This window comes from Protopterus annectens, chromosome 10.part0 (assembly GCF_019279795.1).
Source record: "Protopterus annectens isolate FY-2018-M chromosome 10.part0, PAN1.0, whole genome shotgun sequence".
NCBI classification, from domain to species: domain Eukaryota; kingdom Metazoa; phylum Chordata; order Ceratodontiformes; family Protopteridae; genus Protopterus; species Protopterus annectens.
The window spans coordinates 1,437,769,582-1,437,793,112 of NC_056744.1; the positions used below are offsets into that span (position 1 = coordinate 1,437,769,582).

Here is a 23,531-nt window from a genome sequence, read left to right on the forward strand (position 1 = left end):
CATCAGAGGAATCATCTGTGGACACTGGTTCAGGGGGCTCTGCTCTAGGTCTCTTCTGTGGAGGTGGATGACAGGCCCTGTCTGGGTGAGGCTGGGATCCCCGGATTAAAGAAATAAGATCCTCTGCCAAGGAAAGCATTTGGGAACTGGGCCTGTGAGTAGGGGTCTTAACAGGTACAGTTTTAGTAGCTTTAGCTGCTTTAGCCCTGGCAAAGGCCTTAATGGACATGGCTGCAGGATGCCTAGCAGCTCCACGTGCAGGAGTAGAAATATCCAAGGGAATGGTGTCTGATAAATCCTGAGAAATCGCAACAGCAGGTTGGATTTCAGAAGCCGATTCCACGAGGTTAGAAAAAGCCTCGGTAGAAGGCATGCTTTCGGCTGAAGGAAGAACCGCTTGCTCGGTTTCAGCCGAAACCGAGACACTCGCGGTTTGCTTAACCGCGGTTTCAGCCGAAACCGCGGACCGCGAGTGTCGGTCCTTTTCCTTGCGCTTTTTGGTTATTTGTGTAGTCGGAGGATCCGACGGCATCTTATAAGCAAAATCAGAGCTGAAAAACTGCTCAGCAAATTCCGACCGACGTCTAAGCGTCTGTCGGTTAAAGGAAGCACAGGCTAAGCAAGCTGCTACGTTGTGGTCTGGGCCTAAACAAGGTAAGCAGTAAGAGTGGAAATCTTTATGAGGTATTTGTTTCCCACAAGTTAAACAGTTATTCACTTTTTCTGACATCGGCTGAGGCAAGAAAGAGTCCCCAATGGGGTACTTAGCTTTTTAGAAGTCTTCGAAGTTGTATTCGGTAGTAGTAATCTCTGGTTCTGACCGACCGGCACTTGCGAATAGCTTCTGCTTCGGGTGCCACGCGGCAAGAAAGACTGAAGAAAATGGCGTCGGCTGATGCCTTTATACCCGAAGAACTGCAGCTATGACGTCGGGTGAAGTGCGACACCAGCCGAGGCCAGACCCAGACTTTGGAATCCGGCCGACCGAAGGGCTGCCTGACGACAGGACAACCCATTTGTAAGGACTGCAGATGCATCCTTGAAGGACATCCTATATGACATGACTTCAAAAGAAAAAGTTTGTTTTGAGACAGAAGAGCAAGACAACTGACTGCATCTAGACAAGCCCATTAAACTCCGAGACTTGACCTGGTTGAAGTTGTGACTTGGCTGAATTGATCGTAATACCTTGAGAGTGAGATAACTAAAGATATCCCTGGCTCTTTCCAGAAGATGCCTGCTCGCTGCGGTAAGGAGCCAGTTGTCTAAGTAAGAAAACACTCTGAATCCGAGTAGTCTTAAATAAGCTGCTACCACTGCCATACATTTGAACACCCTGGGGGCTGTGAGACCAAAGTGCAGGGCTCTGAACTGACAAAGACTGGCTCCCAGCCAAAAGCATGGGGATTTTTGAGAGTACCTGTTCATTTCTATGCGATAGTATGCATCTTAAAGATTAATCAAGCACATCCAGTCATCTTTCTGCATGAGAGGCAGAATGGACTGAACTGTGACCATCTGGAATATAGAATTCTTTGCAAACTGGTTCAGATAACTGAAATCCGAAACGGGTCTCGGGTCCCCGTTTTCCCTGGAGCTAAAAAGAACACTGAGTAAATTCTGGATCTTCTTTGGTCTAGGGGGACCTCTTGTATGACTCTATTGTCCAGCAACTTTTGAATCTTTAGAGCTGCTAACTCCCTCTGATTGGGTGGAACATCGAGGAGACATTTTCTTTTCCTTTGAGAAACTTGTGAAAAGGAAACTAAATATCCTCTGGATATGATCCTTTGCACCCATGAACATTTTGTGATGGCTATTTAGGCTTTTAGATGCAAGGACAAGTGCCCCCTGACTGCTTTCTTGATTCTGCAGACCTCCTCTGCCATATAAGCAGCGTCTTCCATTGTAGCTATTTCCCCCATATCTTGGGGGGCAAAGTCTCCATGTGACCTTCGAAAGGTCCTTGAGACTTATGGAACTAAATCTTTTTATCACTGCATTGATTCCTAGAAAAGGGCCTGTACAAGGTAAAAAATCAAATTCCCATGGCAGACAAAATCTTTCCTTCTGTCTCTAACTGCTGGCCCAAACAAAGATTCATCAAAAGGAGCATTGATGAATGATGCCTTAAAGGGCTCTGCAAAATCACACAACCACATCCAGGCATCTCTCCTAATGGCTATGTCTGAACTAGCCGCCTCTGAGGAACCTTCAGCTGCATGCAAGATTAACTTCATGGATGCGTTAGTAATGGACTGCAGGGTGGCCAGTCATGAGGAAAAGTACTTTTGTGCATCTGCAGACATGGACCCAAGGGGCAGAATTAGAGTTCCTTAACTAAGTCCCTCAGTAACCTACTGAAATGTGCCAGGTAATTCAGCAACCATAAGACAAAGGTCACTGAAGCATACACTCAAGTCCCAAACATGTTCAATGCCCTAGACTCCCTACTGGGGGATGGAAGTTGGAGCTCTGTTCAGCCAGCTTCTTTTCAATGGCTGCGGCATCAACCATGGCATCTACAGGGATTCGCTTGGTTCAGTGTTGTCTGTTGAAGGGGGTGCTGAAACTTTTGTCCGGGCATTTGGGGATCAGTTCCATGGAGTCCAGCTCCTTCCATGCTTTGTAAGAGATGAGGTCTACAACCTCATCCACAGGGAGTGTAACCTAGCACATAGATGGTTCAGACCCAACAGCTTCCAAGAACATAGATTCTTCCTGGGAAGTGGTTTGAGAAGACCAAACACCCTTCTGGTGAAGGTTCTGAAGAGGTCTCCAAACAAGACATTCTCTGGTGGAGATCTAGGGGACCCTTCCCACTCATCAAATTCAGTGTCTTCCATGAGGGATTCCAGCAGGAATCAAAGTACCTCCTCTTGCATAACCTCTTCTGAGGCGGATCTTCAGTGGGTATTCTGGAGAGGTGTCAGAAAAGGTGGATAGTTCCCTGGTGGGAACTGCTTGGAAGCTCATACAGGATGGTTGTCTCTGAGATGTAGGATGAGTGGACACATTCACAGGATCAAAACAGGGAACAGGGATTAGATCCAAAGATGCAAGAGTCAAAACTGCTCTGGGGTGAGAGAAAACCCTCTCCAGCACCTCAAAGCTGGAAGGGCAAGGACAATCCAAACAGAGCAAAGACCCTCAGTGCAGACTATCCAAGGCTCTCCCCAAACCTCCACAACAAGGGAGGAGTAGGAACCGAGCTGTCTAATGCCGAAGCCCAGAGGGGAAGAGATGGCTCTGAAAACTTTGGAGTCTAAGTCAACCCCTCAGATCTGAAGCTGATGTTTCGGCTCCAAGAACCATTGTGTTCTAGGAGGGTGTAAGCCAATCAGATCAGAAAAGTGGCTGAGTGGAAGACAGAAGATTCCTTGGATCCGATGATTCAACTCTCGAGGATCTGAGAACAGAGGGCTCCAAAACGGCATGTTAAATCTGAGAAGTACCAATAACAGGCTGGAAAAAAGGTTGAAGGCTCATGGATCTGATGGGAAATGGAGCCAGCAAGATCCCCATCTAGATCTGTGTTCTGAGGAATCTTATTCTATCCACCACTGCCTCAGAAAGACTTCTGAAGGACCTAACGGAGGAAGAAGTGGAAAATGGTCTGGAATACTATTTAGGGGTCTCCTAAAGGAAAATACACCTCAACCTTAGGGATACTGGCTACGGGGAAAACCTTGGACTATGGAGCAGCGGAGAAAGTACAGTTGTGTACGCTTACCATAAATGTAGATGTTAGAGTGTATTCACTGTTGCAGTCATTACATTTGGGTAATCTGCTGGCAGGTTGCCCTCATTCGGCCTGAATTCCAAAGTCTTGGGTCCTGTGTCGGTTGCTATCTCCTCTTCCATGACGTCAGGTCGTCAAAAGTATAAAACATGCAGCAGACATAATTTTCTTTAGTTTTTCTTGCCCCAGATGTCAGGTGCCCCCAAAAAGGTAGCAAAACTATATATATGTATATATACATGCATCAATATAAACTTTACCTTCATCTACAAGCAAATACACCACATAGATTGAAGAAGATAGAGAAGGAAAGATAAACTCCAGAATGACAGGGGGATGGCGGGTGGGTAACCTGGACTGCAACAGTGAATACATTCTAACATCTACATTTATGGCAAGTGTACACAACTGTACTATGTTCTTCGTGTTTCACTGTTGTAGTCATTACATTTGGGTAGAATCCCAAAGCTACGGTTGGGAGGCTGGAGCTAAACAGCATTAGGTGTGGCTATAAGGCCCTGCAGAACTGAAGTGGCAAAGTCTGCCCTGGACTTAGAGTAGAGAGGCAAATGATAATGTTTTGTAAAGGTGTGAACAGAACTCCAAGTAGCAGCTTCTAAAATGTCTTTGGTTGGTACTCCTCTGAGAAAGGCTGCTGAAGTAGCTGCAGCTCTGGTGGAATGAGACCTAATGCCCTTGGGCACAGGTTTACCATGGTGTAAGTAGCAGAAATGGATGCAGTGGCTTATCCACTTTTGAAACTGCCTGCTTTGAAATAGCCTTTTCTTCTGATCCTGCAGCATATGTCACTAGTAATTGCTCAGTTTTTCTTAGAGCTTTAGGCCTGCTCAAGTAGAATCTTAACTGTCTGTATACGTCCAAGGAATGCAGAATTCTCTCCCCCTTGTTCTGCGGATTTGGATAAAAGGTTGGCAGATGAATTGTTTGGTTAAGAGCCACACTGGAAACCACCTTAGGTCTAAATGTAGGATTTGTCCTCAGAGACACCCTGTCTGGGTAAAATATGATAAAAGACTCTACATCCATGAGGGCCTGTAGCTCTGAAAATCTTCTTGCTGAAGTAATTGCTAGTAGCAGAGCTGTTTTCCATGATAAGAACTTTATATCAGCAGTAGCAGCTGGCTCAAATGGGGGCAGGGTGAGCTTTTCCAACACATAATTGAGGTCCCATGCAGGTAATGGTGATCTTCTAGGAGGCCTTAAATTTTTGGCTCCTCTAACATACTGCTTTAGTAAAGGATGAGAAAAGATTAGTAGCTCTGTATTGTAGTTAGCTGAAATTGCAGAGGCATGGATTTTAATTGATGAGAAAGATAGGCCTTTGTCAGGCATCTCAGTTAAGTATTGTAATATCTTAGGAATGTTTGGTTCTGCTGTATCAGTTCCTTGTGCTTGATTCCAAGCAAAGAATCTCTTCCATTTATCAGCATAAGATTTTCTAGTACTAGTCCTTCTGGCTTTCAAAATGACATCCATCACAGCTTTACTGAGAGGTGTTGTTTGTATAACTACATGATCAGCCATGCTGCCAGGTTCAGTGTCTGGAGTTGATTGTGCAAAATCAGATTGTTTTGCTGGGACAGTAGTTGAGGTCCTTGAGATAAGGTCCAAGCTGGGTATTGAGACAAGTTCCTTAGGATTGGGTACCAGTATTGGCGTGGCCAGTATGGGGCAATCAGTATCATCTTTGGTTTTTCTTGCCTGACTTTTAGGAGGACCTTGGGAAGAAGAGGCAGAGGAGGAAAAGAGTAAACTGATAGTTTTTTCCAACTGAAGGATAGGGCATCCACTTTCCATGCTTGTCTGTGATAAGTCCTTGTGCCGAATCTTTTCAATTGATAATTTTGAGGACAGGCAAATAGATCTATGTCTGGGCTCCCCCATTTCTCTGTTATCATGCTGAAGACTTGTGGATTTAGTTTCCACTCGTGGGGATCCATAAGGTTTCTGCTTAAATCGTCTGCCAGAGTATTTTGCTTTCCTAGCAGGAATTGAGCTTGAAGATGTATTCGGTAGGTCAAAGCTGTGCCCCACAGTGCCATGGCTAATCTGCAAAGGGGGTAAAAAGAGTGTGTGCCCCCTTGCTTATTTATATATCACATGACCATAGTGTTGTCCATCTTTGTCAGTAGTTGTCCTGGATGAATTAAGTCCTTGAAGGTTTGTTAGGGCATTTTGAACAGCTAGCATCTCTTTCTGGTTGATATGTAGATGCATTTGTTTTGGGGTCCATATGTCCTGAATGCATCGTCCTGCCATGTGGGCTCCCCCAGGCATAATCTGATGAGTCTATTGCTAAGGTTTGGCTGGCAGGGGGTAGAGTGAAGGCCCGTCCCATGTTTTGGTGGCATGCCTTTGCCCACCATAGAAACTCCTGTTGTAGGCAGGGAATGAGAGGAATCATTGTTTCCAGACTGTGAGAATGTTGACTCTGTAAATTTTTTAGGTACCATTGAAGTTTCCTCATATGCAGTCTTCATATGAAATTAGTGAAATGCAGGATGCCATGAAGCCCAAAGCCTACAGAATTTGTCTTGCAGATAACTGTTTTTTTGTTGCCATCAGTTTGAAGTAAGTAGTCAGTTGCCTTTGCTTGTCTGGCGTGAGGTAAGCCATCTGGGCAGTTGTATTCAAGTTTGCACCATGGAATGCTACCTTTTGAGTGGGTACCAGTTCTGATTTCTTTTCATTTATTGCGTACCCTAGGCACGTTAGAAGCCTTTTCACAAACGCCAGGTGTCAAAGAAGAATGTCCTTGATCTCTGCTTGAATGAGACAGTCGTCCAAGTAAGGGTATATTTGTATACTTCATTGTCTGAAAATGCAATTACTGGTGCCAGGCACTTTGTAAAGACCCTGGGAGCAGTAGATAAGCCAAAGGGCAGTGTAGAGAACTGGTAATGCATTAAGCCAGCCTTGAATCTGAGGTATCTTCTGCATGGTTGTCTTATTGGAACATGCAGGTATGCCTCTTTTAGGTCTAATGTCACCAGCCAAGCATTCTTGCCCAGCATGGGCAGAAGCTGCTGTAAAGTCAGCATTTTGAATTTTAATGTCCAGGTATGTGTTCAAAATCGATAAATCCAGTATTGGCCGCAAGGCCTTGACCGTTCTGGGTACCAAGAACAATCTTGAGTATAAACCTTGTCCTTTTTCCTGTTCTGGTACTGGCTGAATGGCCCCCATCTCCATGAGGGACGTAACCTGTTTCTGTGCCTCTGCCCATGGATTGTTTGGCAGATCTGGCCAACCATTTCTCATTGGCAGAGTGTGGAAATGGAATCTGTATCCCTGTGATGCTATGTTTAGTACCCACTTGTCCTGGGTTATTAACTGCTAATTTTGAGCAAAAAGTGCCAATTTTCCCAGAAGGGTGCTGCCAAAACATAAGTGCTTGGTGTAGGCAGAGGGAAGTCATTGGGACTGTTTTCTGTAGGTTTGCGCTTTATCTGCTCCAGATTTGGTGGTAGAAGCGCCTCATTGCTTTGGCCTGTATGAATCTTGCACCTGGTATCTGGAAACCCTTAGGGCGTCTGGATTTGCCCCTTTGAGCTCTGTCTGACACAGAAAAGGATCAATTTTTTGTAGGCCAGTGTCTACTGAATCTTGGTGGCTGCACTTGTAAGAAGTCTAACAGTTTGCATAGACTTAGCTTGGTCTTCCATTTTCTTTAAAACCTCTTCTACCTTAATACCAAACAGAGTATCATGCTGTAAAGGAGCATCTAGCAATTCAGCCTTAACATGATCAGGCAAATTTTCTTCTTTTAGCCAGGCATGCCTCCTAATCACAGATCCAGTGATTGTGGCCCTGCAGGAGGCCTCTAAGGAATCAAAACCACATTGCAAAGTATGCTTTCCAACCTTTCAGCTGCATGCAATAATTCCTGCAATTCTTTATTTTCTTCACATTCAGAAATCAACATCATTTTCTGTTTCAGCAATCCCATAACATGTTGTTGATACTTAAGCATTTGAAATTGACAGTTTAAGACCCTGACTGCCAAGGTTGCAGATGTATAAACCTTTTTTTCCCATCTGTCCAGTGCTCTTGAATCTCTGTCAGAGGGGGTAGGATTTTTAGCTGTTGAGACCTTAACTCCCTTTGGACCCTGTGAAATAGTTTCAGGATCAGCAGCAGGGTTTCTAAATAAAAATTTATGTGAGTCAGGGACCCTGTAATACCTGTCAGACTTACTGTAAGCCGGAGGTAAGGAGTCAGAGGTCAAGCTCGACTCCGAAAAAAAATCATCCACGATGTCTAAAACAGGGGGAATGGCTAAAGGCCTGTGCTGAGGGAGAGGAAAGAAATTCCTGAGCCTATTTTTTTGATTCTGAGAAATCTTGACTCTCCCAGTGAAAATGCTCCCTCAAAGTATGCAAGGTTTCTCCAAATGAATAATCCTTATGAGGAGATGCAGATGGTATGGACTCCTCTGCATCAGAATCCTCATAGGGAAGTATAGATAATTCCTGATCAGAAGAGGAAACAGAAGAAACAGAAACCTGATCTGAAGATTCTTAATCAGTGTCTTGCCTAGGCCTCTTATCTGGAGGGGGATGGGTACCCCTGATCAAGGTAATAAGGTCTTCAGCCATTTCGATAATCTGTTTTTTAGGCATAGAAGCCTGTGCATGTGGCTCATGCGTCGGTTTTTTAGTTTTAGAAGTTGCTTTTGTCTTTGGTTTTGCAGCTGTCGTCGGTTTGATATACAAAAGTTGAGGTCTGAAAACACCCTCAGAAGCTGATGCCTGCTCAGCGGCTCCGGACCCTTCCGAGAGAGATACATCCGTCGGTCCAATACATTGAGTATCTTGAGGCATGCCGTACTCCACATGGGTGTCGATAGAGGCCTGTGACTCTGAGGTAGCGGGTATCAGGGGCTGCGAAAGCACCTCACTGAGTACCGGTGAACCGGCGACTGGCTTAGACAAAGCTTCGTCTGTTTTGGATCTCGATTGCCTTTCTCTGTCCTTTTCTTTGCGTTTTTTGTGTACTCCGATAGCCAGATTGCTATTCGACGACATTTCTGGGTAATTAAATCTGTTTCCAAAATACTTTGAGGCAAAAATATACAGACGCTTAATAGTGCGTTGGTTAAATCTAGCACAAAACTGACAGCCAGGCACATTGTGATCAGGGCCTAGGCAAGGAATACAGTATAAATGGAAATCCTTATGAGGTATTTGCTTCCCACAAGTAATACAATTATTAACTTTTTCTGACATTGGTATGGTGCAAGAAAAAAGTTTCCCCAACGGGGTACTTGGCTTTATTGAAGACTTTAGTTCTGAAACTCAAACTCGAATATTTCAGTAGTCGGCCAACCGGCACTTGCAAAATGCTTCTGTTTCGGGCACCACGCAGCAAGAAAGACTAAAGAAAATGGCGTCGTCTGCATGTTTTATACCCCTGATGACCGGACATCATGGAAGAGGAGACCGCAACCGGCGCAGGACCCAAGACTTTGGAATTCAGGCAGACTGAGGGCAACCTGACAGCAGATTACCCAAATGTAATGACTGCAATAGTGAAACACAAAGAATATCTGGTAAAAGTAGAAGTCGGATCCGAACACTTTGAAATCTTTTTAGGGGGCTCAAAAGGAAGCACTAACTTAGGAGACCATGTGGGGATGGTTTTCGGTGCTCCCTGGGCTCCTTAGATTTACGATAGGGGGTTTGAGCCCCTGATGTTGAAGTACGAGATGAAGGAGCAGAAGCTGGAAGGAGGCCTTTTAGAACAAGCTTGTACCTCCCATCACTAATGGCCCTGGTATTAAATGCTTTACAAATGGAGCAGGAGGTATCCAAGTGTGCTAGACCTAGACAATAGACGCACTCCCTGCAGGCATCGGAGTTGGGGGTCTTAAGCCCACAGGAAGTGCACTTTTTATATCCAGTAGGATTTTCAGCCATACCATAGAACAACACAAGGTAGAAAGCCTACAAACAAGGGAGAAAAAGAAACATTTTTTTAACAACGGTAACAGAAAAGATTTATACCAAAAATGGTACAGCTAGAAAATACCTCGAAGTGATGTAAAAGAGGAAGAAAGGATACCAACAATGGTAATGAAGATTACTAGGGAAAATTCTTAAGACTGGTAGCTAGAAAAGCTAGGTAAGGTAAAGGAACTACTAATAGCAACTAGGAGATAAGATTTAAAGACACGAAAAATACATTTTTAAACTCACTAAAACCCACAAGCTCAACAAATCACAATCCCATCAGAACCTATAGAGCGGCAAATGACATCTGAGGTAATACAGTGGTCAGGAGCATTATGGGTAAGGAAGGTGAAAGAGTCAGATCCTAGAATCTACAGCAACTAGCTGAGTCAGATCAGAGAATAGATCCGAACCCATTCATTGAGGAACGAATGAAAATGACATCAGATCAAATACTAAATACATAAAATAAAAGATATTGTGAAGGAAGCCTTGGGAAAGTCACACCAAAATAAAAGTCACAATAGACTACTCACATGACATTCATACATTAAAACCAAAAGAAGAGTAACTACACATTTAGAAACGTATTATGACACAAAGCAGTGGCAAATAACTTTATTTAACTAACAATTCTGACTAAAAGGGATAGACAGTCTTTTGCTGCTTAATATAGCAAGATATGGCTGACCACATTACACAAGCATCAATAGTAAGATGCATCGGGAGTGAAATATAATTGCAAAAACTTCTAAGTATCACCCATCAGTGCTACATTCCGTGGTTGTAATTCAAAATATTTATTCCAGAAGACGACTTATATTCATGAAAATATGACCAAATAAAATGTTCTTACTATAATACTTCAATGTCTGTGAAAGGTAATGGCAATTGAGGGCATATACCTTTCATCCCCCCACCCCATCGAAACTTAGTTCTGACATTTACACAGTGAAGATAATACCTAAAACATGCAATCAGCTCTTGCTACCACAATCACTTTCCTAGCAGGTCTTTAAAATGTTGGCATAATGCCTTACCTGCTCATGGTACCACACAGCTTTCCTGAAATTTCCTAAAAGATAATGTGTGTTTCCTAGATTGCCGTAAGCACGACCCTGAGCTGCTCTGTCTAAAAGTTCTTGGACAAGGACTAAATTTGCCCTGTAAATAAAAAATCAGACATTTTAGAAGAATGTTTCATACCAGATAAATCAATATATTGCCTCAAGCATTTGTATTATTAGTTTATTCTATACATGAATTTAAAGATGTGACAATATGGCTTTACTTAAATTCATATGAAATGCAAGTTTTTTCTGCACATTAGTAGCTCTAGAAATAAATGAGAAGGTCAGATAAAATGTTACATATTTTGTTGCTCAACATACACTTTAAATACATTTTCAAAACCACTTTGCTCCCCTGCTCATGTACATAATTTTTAAAGTACATTTGGTATATCTGTACATTTAATGCTTATTAAACAGCTTATATATTAATTTAATATTTCTTCACTGCAAACTACAGACATCTCCGAACGTCTTTTCAAGATGTTAAGAAACACAATGTTGCTCAAATGAATGCCAAATAGCAGACATTTTGGTAATCAGATATTAGTCTGATAAAAGGCAAGTTTTCTCTGCAGACCCCTTTGCTACTAGGATTACTCATTTACAACTAGAGTGGCCATACAGTAGGTATATGTATACAGTGGAATTGAGAGTGGGGGATCCGGAGTACTCAGTTGTTACGCACTTACTGTAAAACTGCCACTTTGGGATGGATTGATTGCAGCACAATTTAAATCTAGTGAAAAGGGACACACAAAGATTACACCATTCCAAACCTAACTGGCTATTTCAAAAGGTGGCTTAAGCTCTTCCTCACATGATGCAAGCAAATGAAGTCAGCTACTCTACATGAGCATTCTAGAGTGTACACTACTACAAAACTATAGATGGAATCATTGTCTCAAACTTTAGGGAAAATTATAAATTAGAAATGCATGGTGGAAATATCAGGTGTGCCCTGTTGCGAGTGCAACGCAATGTTCCTACCACCACAAAGTAAAATGGGTGTCAAATTTTGGGCAAGATGAAGCCAGTCCACTCAAACTTTCGAAGCCACATAAAAATATTTTGACAGATCCCATTATACACAGTGGAATGTCTATTGAGAGCACTCTCCACTCTCACTATAAAACCTGTGCTCAAAAAAATTAAGTTTGACAGGTTTATACAATATAACAGAAGAAATTCCCAAAATGTGTGTTCCCAGTCCCCTCTTATGCCCGAACTGCACCTCTTAACAGATACCATCTGCACTGGGAAACATATCCATTGAGCTCCGGCCAGACTATAAAAATAGCAGAATACACAGTTCTAAGCAAACACAGAGAACGTATTTGATTTCATACAGTAATGTAAGGAAGGAAGCGTATCTGCTCCCTCCCTTCTCTCATGTATAAGGCTCTAGGTTCCATAAGTAAGGCTCACAGCACGGATGCCCTATTAGCTGCCATATACCCCAGATGTTTAGTTCCATGTAAGCATACAAGAATGTCCACATCCACTCCACACATTTGCCAGCAGCTCTGAGACACGCTACTGGACACTACAGTCACAAACATGAATTACTGTGCATTTCATTTGGTCAATGTGAGAATGCTTCAGAAAGTATTTGTTTAATTCTGAATAGATAATGCAGTCATTAACATAAAATGCTATGAATCATATTATCTTTAGCTGCAGTAATAACTCATATGTATAGGGAAGCAATAAGGGAAGTTTTTCCACATGGTGTTGTAATGTCTCCCCCAAAACGCCTTCATATTCTTTTAGGAATGTACTTATGTTTGAGGAATGGGACAGCAAGGACATATGAGCTGACCGCCTACACTACACTACAGCAACTTTTGACATCTGGTTCTCTGTTCTGACTACAAATGCTGCTATTTGAAAAATTTAGCACTGTTCAGTGAAATTTTATTTTATTTTTCCAACCAGCAGCTATATCAAAATAAAGTAACATGGCAGTAAAAAACACAAATCTCCTCATCAAGGAACTTTAATAAGTACTGCTATCTTACTGCATCTAACCAAACACGATAATTTTCCAGTAGCTATTGACTCATTTTCCCATTACTCTTCTTTCATCCTACGCCATTCATTTTTAGTTTCTAATGGAAGAGGATGGCCAATTACACTAATTCCACATTTTTAGTCTGTTCTCTTCGGGCCACCCTTTGAACCACAACTAACTAAATTCTGCCTTTACTAAGTAGGTTATACGAAAGTTATGAACTTACCTTAATGATAGATCCATGTTGTCTGATTTTCATCCAGTTCAACCATAGGTTGTCAGATCCAATTGGATCTGACCTCGGCACCGACTCTGAAGCTGTTCAGTTCCAGGGGTCTGACTCCTCCACTTACTTATAATTAAAAACAGATTCCCACTTAAAAGAGAGTTTTACTACCATGCTGAATTCTGGTTAGACTGTCTTACTTTTGGTCCACTAGAACGAATCTATCAAACAGGGCATTAATGAAGGAAGTCTTAAAGCTTTCTGCAAAATCACAATGACGCATCCAGGTGTGCTAATGCATGGTGATGCCAGTACCTGCTGCACTAGCTGTGCCATCAGCTGAGTTAAAAAGCAGTCACATGGCTACGTTGTGAGTAGACTGAAGGGTAGAAAGCTGAGAGTCCACAGCCTTCTGAACATCTGCAGGCAGTTTACTTGAGAGAAACCTGGAATGCTCCTTGGTCAGGTCTCTTTGAAATCTGGTGACCTGGGCTAAGCAATTCAGTGCTCTAAACAGAAAGTCACTGAAGCATATGTCCATTTCCCAAACCAGTCCACAGTCCTGGACTCCCTGTTATGGGGATGGACTGAGGGACTTTCCTCAGATAGCTTCTTTTTTTGTGACTGCCACTTACACCATCGAATCAACTGGTGGACCTTAGCTGCAAAGCTTTCTCTCTTTTGGTGCCTCCAAACTCCTGTCAGATTTCTAGAAAATGGATACCACCATATCAGGTTCCTTCCATGCCCACCGAGCCACAAGATCCATCAGCGAGTCAATGGGTGGTACCACTGAGGACGATGCTGAGTTGGAACGAAAGGTTTCCAGGAACACAGATATTTGGAGAAAGGTTATGGGTGGCCCATCCACCTTATCTGCTTCATCAATTAGAGGCTCTTACTGAAGATAATGTCTTCTGAGGAGGATCTAGGGGAGCCATTGTCCTCAAGTCTGTGTCTTCAGTGAAAGATTCTGGAGAAACTACAGTTGTGTATACTTGCCATAAATGTAGATGTTCCGAGTGTATTCACTGTTGCAGTCATTACATTTGGGTAATCTGCTGGCAGATTGCCCACAATTGGCCAAAATAACAAAGTCTTGGGTCCGGCGTCGGTTACGGTCTCCTCCTGCATGACGTCAAGCCGTCAGGGGTATAAAAACATGAAGCCGATACCATTTTAATCAGATTTTATTGCCCCACATGTCAGGTGCCCACCAAATGGGGAGCAAAAATATATAAACAGTAAATGTATAAATGGACCTTAGAAACATAACATTTACCTTCAACTAAAAGCAAATACACCACAAAGGCTTTCGAGTATAGTGAAGGAAAGAAAAGGTATAGAAAGGGGGATGGTGGGTGGATAACCTGGACTGCAACAGTGAATACACTTGAACATCTACATTTATGGTAAGTGTACACAACTGTACTATGTTCTTCATGTTTCACTGTTGCAGTCATCACATTTGGGTAGAATCCGAAAGCTATAGATGGCAGGATGGAACTAAACAGCATTAGGAGCAGCTATAAGGACCTGCAGGACTTCAGTAGTAAAACCTGCCCTGGATTTAGAGAAGAGAGGTAAATGATAATGCTTTGTGAACGTATGAACAGAGCTCCAAGTAGCAGCTTCTAGAATGTCTTTGGTTGGGACCCCTCTGAGAAAAGCTGCTGAAGTAGAGGCAGCCCTGGTGGAATGGGATCCGATTCCCATGGGCACAGGTTTACCATGGTGCAAATATAGCAGAATTGAATGCAGTGGCTTATCCATTTAGAAATAGTCTGCTTTGATATAGCCTTCCCCTCTGATCCTGCAACAAATGCTACAAGTAGTTGCTCAGACATTCTTAGAGATTTGGTCCTATTTAAGTAGAATCTTAGTTGGCTGTGTACATCCAATGAATGCAGAATCCGCTCCCCTTTGTTCTGCGGATTTCGGAAAAAAGTTGGTAGGTAAATGGTCTGGTTAAAAGCCACACTGGATACCACCTTAGGCATAAAAGAAGGATTGATGCTGGGGGCCACCCTGCCTGGGTAAAATATAATGAAAGGCTCCACTGCCATGAGAGCCTGTAGTTCTGAAACCCTTACTGCTGAAGTGACTGCCAAAAGAAAAGCTGTCTTGCAAGATAGAAATTTTATATCAGCAGTAGCTGCTGGTTCAAAAGGAGGCAGGGTGAGTTTTCCAGCACAAAATTAAGGTCCCATACAGGAGTTGGTGCTCTCCTGGGAGGCCTTAAATTTTTGGCCCCTCTGAGATACTGTTTAAGCTGTGGATGAGAAAAGAGGAGAGGCTCTGTGTTGTAATGAGCAGAGATGGTAGAGGCATGGATTTTTATTGAAGAAAAAGATAGGCCCTTGTCAAGCATCTCAGCTAAACATTGTAAAATCTGATGAATATTGGGCTTTGCTGTGTCTATTCCTTGTGCTTGGCTCCAAGCACAGAATCTCTTCCATTTATCAGCATAAGATTTTCTAGTACTAGGCCTTCTGGCTTCTAAAATGACATCCATCACAGATTCACTGAGAGATGTGGTTTGAATAATTAGTTGATTAGCCATGCTGCAAGATTCAGACTTTGAAGTTGAGTGTGCAGAATTTGATAGTTCTGCTGAGACAGAAAATGAGGTGTTTGAGGCAAGTACCACGGAGGAAGGTGCAACATATTCCTTAGAAGCGGGTACCAGTTCTGGCAAGACCAGTCCGAAGCAATTAGGATCATTTTTGGTTTTTCCTGTCTGACATTTAGTAAGACCTTGGAGAGTAGAGGCAGAGGGGGAAAGGCATAGACTGATAGTTTTTTAAAGCTGAAGGATAGAGCATCCACTTTCCATGCTTTTTTGTGATGAGTTCTTGTGCAGAATTTGTCCAACTGATAAATCTATTTGCCTCTCCCCAAAACTATGTCTGGGCCCCCCATTTCTGTGTTAACATGCTGAAGATTTGTGGAACCAGTTTCCATTCGTGAGGGTCCATAAGATTTCTGCTTAGGGCGTCTGCCAGAGTGTTTTGCTTTCCTGGCAGGAATTGAGCTTGAAGATGTATTCGGTAAGTCAAGGCTGTGTTCCACAAAGCCTCTAGTCTGCAAAGGGGGTAGGAATGTGTGCCCCCCCTGCTTGTTTATGTCCCACATAACTGTGGTGTTGTCAGTCTTTATCAGTAATTGTCCTAAATGAAGTAAGTCGTTGAAGGCGGTCAGAGCATTCTGAACAGCTAGCATTTCTTTCTGGTTGATATGCAGATGCAGTTGGTTTGGGCTCCATTTGCCCTGAATGCATCTCCCTGCCAGGTGGGCCCTCCAACCATAGTCTGATGAGTCTGTAGTTAGTGCTTGGGTGGCAGGGCTTAGAGTGAATGACAGTCCCTTGCTTTGGTGACATGTCTCTGCCCACCAAAGAAACTCCTGTTGTAGGCAGAGAATGAGAGGAATCATTGTTTCCAGGCTGTGACAATGTTGACTCCATAAACTTTTTAGGTACCATTGAAGTTTCCTCATATGAAGTCTTGCATATGGAATTAGTAGAATGCATGATGCCAAGAATCCCAAAACCTACAGAATTTGTCTTGCAGATAACTGGGTTTTTGTTGCCATTTGTTTGAAATATATTGTCAATTGCCTTTGTCTGGTGTGAGGTAAGCCATCTGGGCAGTTGTATTCAAGCTTGCACCCAGGAAAGTAATTTGAGAGGGTACCAGTTGTGATTTCTTTTCATTTATGGTGTACCCTAAAGCATGCTAGATGCCTTTTTACAAATGCCAGATGTTGAAGTACAGTGCCCTTTTGTCCTCTGCTTGAATGAGACAATCGTCCAGATAAGGACAAATTTGAATTTCTTTGTCTGCAGTAGATAAGCCAAAGGGCAGTGCAGAGAATTGGTAATGCAAAAAAGTACAGTTTTGTACCTACCATAAATGTAGATGTCCGAACAGGATAGCATCTGCAGTCCTTACAAATGGGTTGTCCTGTCGTCAGGCAGCCCTTCGGTCGGCCGGATTCCAAAGTCTGGGTCTGGCTTCGGCTGGTGTCGCACTCACCCGACGTCATCTCTGCTGGTCTTCGGGTATAAAGGCATCAGCCGACACCATTTTCCTCAGTGTTTCTTGCCCCAGATGCCAGTTGCCCTCTTGGAAAACTAAATTTTGGGAAAATGCCAATGTTTCCAAAAAGTAGAAGGCAAATACAAAAATAAGCATGTATGTACATATATACAAACAAATACACCATAAGATATCCCCCCCTAGCTAGCTATAAGGAGGGCAAATACCCTAGGAGTACCGCAGAGGGGAAGGAGGGTAATCCTGACTGCAGATGCTATCCTGTTCGGACATCTACATTTATGGTAGGTACAAAACTGTACTATGTCCTTCAAGGATGCATCTGCAGTCCTTACAAATGGGTAGAATACCATAGCCAAACTAGGCGAGGAGGTAGAAGAATTATGGTGTAGTTAGGATCCCTTGTAAGACAGCAGTGGCGAACCCTGCTCGGGATCTGGAGTATAGAGGTAAGTTATAATGCTTGGCAAATGTATGCACGGAGGTCCAAGTAGCCGCCTCAATAATGTCCTTGGTAGCCACTCCTCGTAAGAAAGCTGTGGTAGTGGCAGTAGCCCTTGTAGAATGAGGCCTTATGTTCTGTGGAATTTGCTTTCCATGGTAGGAGTAACAGAATCGTATGCAATTTCCTATCCACTTGGAGATTGTTTGTTTGGAAATTGCTTTTCCTTCCCTTCCTGTTGCATAGGCTACTAAAAGCTGGTCTGTTTTTCTATTGCCCTTGGTTCTGTCCAGGTAGTAGCGCAACTGTCTATGTACATCCAAGGTATGCAGGAGTCTTTCCCCCCTGTTCTGTGGATTGGGAAAGAAGGTAGGTAGGTGGATCGCCTGGTTTAGAGACACTCTGGATATCACCTTAGGCATGAATGTAGGATTAGTTCTCATGGATACTCTATCTTGATGGAAGATTAGGAAGGGTTGTACTGCCATTAAAGCCTGTAGTTCTGAAACCCTTCTTGCTGAAGTAATTGCCAGTAGGAAAGCAGTTTTCCAGGATAGGTGTTGAAGATCTGCTGTTGCTGCTGGTTCAATGGAGGGAGTGTCAATTTTTCTAGCACAAAGTTCAAGTCCCATGCTGGTAATGGTGGTTTCCTAGGAGGTTTTACATTCTTAATTCCTCTCAGGAACTGTCTAAGTAGAGGGTGAGAGAAAACAGGGGGATCAAAGCTGTATTCTGCAGAAATAGCTGATGCATGTATCTTGATGGAGGAGTAGGACAGGCCTGTATGGAGAAGCTCTGCCAAATACTCCAGGATGTTGGCAATATCTACCTTTGACACATCTTTCCCTCTTTCAGTACTCCAAATGACAAATCTTTTCCATTTTCCTGCATAGTTCCTTCTTGTTGAAGGTCTGCGGGCCTCAAGGATGATGTCTTTAACCCTTTGAGATAAGTCTGGGTTAGTTGCTCTTATGCAATGTTCCAGGCAGTTAGTTGCAGAGTTTTCAGGTTGGGATGCAGGATGTTGTAGTTGCTCTGAGTTAACAACTAGGAATCAGGGGTAGTGTCCACGTTTCCCCCCCGAGACATGGTCCTCAGTAATGGATACCAATGTTGCCTTGGCCAATTTGGAGCTATCAGAATTATCCTTGGACGTTCCTCTTTGATTTTCAGTAGTACCTTGTGCATCAAAGGAAGAGGTGGAAATGCATATGCTGTCAGGCCTTTCCAACTGAAGGATAGAGAGTCCACCTTCCAAGCAAGTGGGTGGTATATCCTTGTGCAGAATTTCTTGAGCTGGTGATTGAGTGGGGATGCAAATAGGTCTATTTGTGGTATCCCCCATTTCTTTGTGATGGTCTTGAAGATGTCCGGGTGTACCATCCATTCGTGAGCATCCAAGGTAGTTCTGCTTAACATGTCTGCTAGGATGTTTTCTTTTCCTGGTACAAATATTGCCTGTAACTGAATGTTGTAGCTCAGAGCCATATTCCATAGGTCCAGAGCCATTCGGCATAGGGGGTATGAATGAGTGCCTCCCTGTTTGTTGATGTACCACATGACAGTGGTGTTGTCTGTCCTTATCATCAATTGGCCTTCTTTGAGGAATGGTCTGAAATTCTGGATTGCTAGTTTTACTGCCAGCATTTCTTTTGATTTATGTGCAGGTGTAGCTGATCTGGAGTCCATAAGCCTTGAATGCAGTGGTCCAGCATGTGGGCCCCCCAACCGAGGTCTGAGGCGTCCGTTGTGATGGTTTGGCTTGCTTGTCTGTTGTGGAAGGACAAGCCTGGATTTGACTGGCATGCCTGAGCCCACCATAGGAAGTCTTGTTTCAGGCATGGGATTAGTGGTATTTCGGTTTCTAAGCTGTGCTTGTGTTGAGACCATAGATTCTTCAGGTACCACTGTAGCTTTCTCATATGCAGTCTGGCATGGGGGACCAGTATTATGCAGGAGGCCATGAAGCCCAGGGCCTGCAGTACTTTCCTTGCTGTTAGTTTGTCCTGTTTTGTTAATGCCAGGAAGTAAAGAGGAAGTTGTTCTTGTTTTTCCGCAGTTAAGAATGCCATCTGTTTTACTGTGTCCAATTTTGCACCCAAGAATGTTCTTGTTTGGGATGGTATCAGTCTTGACTTTTTTAAATTGACTGTGTATCCCAGGGCTTGTAGTAAGCAAATGACCCTTTGTAAGTCTTGTGTCAGCTTGTTTTGGTTGTCCGCTTGTATCAGGCAGTCGTCCAGGTATGGATAAATTTGGATTCCCTGAAGCCTGCAATGAGCGATTACTGATGCCAGGCATTTCGTGAATACTCTGGGCAGTAGATAAGCCAAAGGGCAATGCTGAGAATTGATAATGCTCTGATCCTGCAAGAAATCTGAGGTATCTTCTGCAATTTGGTCGTATGGGGACGTGCAGGTATGCCTCCTTGAGATCTAGAGTTACCAGCCAACACTCCTTGCCCAGCATGGGAAGAAGTTGCTGTAGGGTCAGCATTTTGAATTTTGGAACAATGATGAATGTGTTTAAAGCGGACAGGTCGAGAATAGGCCTCCAACTTTTCTCTTTTCTTGGTACTAGGAAGAGTCTGGAGTAAAATCCCTTGCCCTGTTCTGTGGGTGGTACCCTTTCTACAGCTCTCATTTTTGTCAATTGAGTTATTTGTTTTAGAGCTTCTGTCTTCTCATTTGGTGGTAGGTTTGGCATTCCTCTTTTTACTGGTAAGGTGTGGAAATGAAACCTGTAGCCTTGATCTATAATTTGCAAAATCCACTTGTCTCTTGTGATATAGTGCCAGTTTTTTGAAAATAAGGCTAACTTTCCGCCTAAGGGTGCTGCTATCTGTTCCCTGGTGGGCGGTGTCAGAGTCAAGTCACTGTGATTGTGTTGTAGAGGCAGTGGTAGACTCTGTGCCTCGTTGGTTATTGCCTTGCCACTGGCGTCCCCTGTAGGCACCTCCTCTGGATTGATTTCTGCCTCTGGAACGTCTATTCCTGCCTCTCTGAGATTTAGAGGAGTCTGGAAAGGACCAATTTTTGGAAGGCCAGTTCCTGCTAAACCTTGGGGGCTGAACCTGTAAGAAATCTTTAACTGTTTGTACAGATTTTGCCTTCTCTTCCATTTTCTTCATTACTTGTTGGGCAGGAGAACCAAATAGACTGGCCTTATCCATAGGAGCATCTAGAAGCTTTGCTTTAACATGATCCGGTAAGACCTGTTCTTTCAACCATGCATGCCTTCTTATAACTGTACCAGTCATGGCTGATCTAAATGAAGCCTCCAGTGCATCATAGCCACATTTTAAAGAATGGTTACTAACCTGCTGTATGTTATTGACCATTTCTAGAACATATTTCTTATCTAAGGAATCATCAGAAGACAGTTTCTTAGTTAACTGATCAAGCATAAACTCTTGGTATTGGATCATATGAAACTGACAGTTCAAAGCTCTAGCTGAGAGAGTAGCAGAGGTGTATACTTTTTTACCCCATCTCTCTAATGACCTGGATTCCCTATCAGAAGGGAGGGGTTTTTTTGCTGAGGTCGCAGCTACTGCCTTAGGACCCAGGGAAATAGTCTCAGGATCTGCAAGCGGAGCCTTGTATAAGTGGTGATGAGTGTCCGGAACCCTGTAAAACCTATCGGGTTTAGTAGGGGCTGGAGGTAAAGTATCTGGAGCACTGCAAACATCATTAAAAGCATCATCCACTACAGGGAGAACTGGAGGTATAGCTAAGGGCCTATGTTGTGGTAAGTGTAAAAAGGTCCTAAGCCTTTTTCTTGAATCTGAGAAATCTTGTCCTTGCCATTGGAATTGCTCTCTCATGGCATGTAAGGTTTCCCCAAAGGAAAATTCCTCTGGTGGAGAGGCAGAAGGAATAGATTCTTCAGCATCGGAATCTTCATATGTAGAATAAGGAGCCTCAGGATGGTCTGTATTGTCTGTATCATCAGAAGAGTCATCTGAGGACACTGTCTCAGGGTGCTCTGCTCTAGGTCTTTTTTCTGAAGGTTGAGAGGCCCTGTCTGGGTGAGATTGGGATCCCCTTATTAAAGAGATGAGATCCTCTGCCAGAGTAAGCATTTGGGAACTGGAGCTGGGCCTGTGAGAGGGGGGCTTAACAGGCACAGATTTAGCAGATTTGGCTGCTTTAGCCCTGGCAAAGGCCTTTATAGACATGGCTGCAGGAGGCCTAGCAGCACCACGTGCTGGTGTAGAGACATCCAAAGGGATGGTATCCGATAATTCTTGAGAAACCACATTGGTAGGCAAAACTTCAGTGGCCGATTCAACTAGAGTAGAAGGGGCCTCGGTAGTAGTCATGGATTCGGCTGAGGATTGAACCGTTTTCTCGGTTTCGGCCGAAACAGAGACACTCGCGGTTTGCTTAACCCTGGTTTCGTCAAACCGCGGACCGCGAGTGTCGGTCCTTCTCTTTGCGTTTCTTAACAATTTGTGTAGTCGGAGGATCCGACGGCATAATGTACGCAAAATCTGAGCCGAAAATCCGTTCAGCAAATTCCGACCGACGCCTAAGCGTTCGTCGGTTGAAGGAGGCACAGGCTAAACAAGCTGCTACGTCGTGGTCTGGGCCTAAACAAGGTAAACAGTAAGAGTGGAAATCTTTATGAGGTATTTGTTTCCCACAAGTTAAACAGTTATTTACTTTTTCTGACATCGGCTGAGGCAAGAAAGAGTCCCCAACGGGGTACTTAGCTTTTTAGAAGTCTTCAAAGTAGTATTCGGTAGTAGTAATCTCTGGATCTGACCGACCGGCACTTGCGAACAGCTTCTGCTTTGGGCGCCACGCGGCAAGAAAGACTGAGGAAAATGGCGTCGGCTGATGCCTTTATACCCGAAGACCAGCAGAGATGACGTCGGGTGAGTGCGACACCAGCCGAAGCCAGACCCACACTTTGGAATCCGGCCGACCGAAGGGCTGCCTGACGACAGGACAACCCATTTGTAAGGACTGCAGATGCATCCTTGAAGGACATCCCTGCTTTTAAGCGGAGGTATCTTATGCATGATTTCCTTATTGGGATATGTAGGTATGCCTCTTTTAAGTCTAGGGTTACTAAAGTACAGTTTTGTACCTACCATAAATGTAGATGTTCTAGTGTTCATACTGCTGCAGTCATCACACTTGGGTTATCCTGCCGTCAGGCGGTTCTGCAGAAGGCCCGAATTCCAAAGTCTTGGTCCGGCGTCAGTTGTCATCGCTTCTTCCCTGACGTCAGTGCGACAGGGGTATAAAAGAGGCAGCCAACTCCATTTTCTTCAGTTTTTCTTGCCCCAGATGTCAGGTGCCCCCAAATAGGAAGGCAATACAAAAACTATGTAAAAATACCTTGGTAGATAAACAATAGTACTAGCTGTTAGCAAATACACCATATAGACATGCATCCAATTGACTGATGAACATGGAGTTATAACTAACACCCTGGTATGTAGAGGGGATGGAGGGAGGGTAACCTGGACTGCAGCAGTATGAACACACGAACATCTACATTTATGGTAGGTACAAAAAGTACAGTTTTGTACCTACCATAAATGTAGATGTTCGAGTGCTCATACAGCTGCAGTCATTACAGATGGGTTATCCTGCCGTCAGGCGGGTCCCTAGGTAGGCCGAATTCCAAAGTCTAGGTCCGGCGTCGGTTGTCGTCGCTTCTTCCCTGACGTCAGTGCGGCAGGGGTATAAAAGAGGCAGCCGACGCCATTTTCTTCAGTTTTTCTTGCCCCAGATGTCAGGTGTCCCCAGCAGGAAGGCAAAACATAATATTATGCAAACATGCAATGTAGATAAATCAAAAAAGTACAGTTTTGTACCTACCATAAATGTAGATGTTCGAGGATCCACATTGCTGCAGTCCTAACCATTGGGTAGTCCGCTGTCCAGTCGGCCCGAATACCAAAGTATATGGCTGACGTCGGTCAAGGCGCATTAGACTGATGTCAGGACGTCAGGGTACTAATGCGCATGACCGACGTCATATCCTCAGT

At 43.7% G+C, this 23,531-nt stretch overlaps 1 protein-coding gene across 3 annotated transcripts in view; it reads right to left on the reverse strand.

Moving 5' to 3' along the window:
- GPSM2 (G protein signaling modulator 2) overlaps positions 1-23,531 on the reverse strand; it is a 1,691,855-nt gene that overhangs the window by 1,272,116 nt on the left and 396,208 nt on the right. For all 3 annotated transcript variants that reach the window (XM_044086064.1, XM_044086062.1, XM_044086063.1), the window contains exon 5: positions 10,755-10,878. In XM_044086064.1, the coding sequence (XP_043941999.1) occupies positions 10,755-10,878 (124 nt within the window). The remainder of the gene's footprint in view (positions 1-10,754; positions 10,879-23,531) is intronic.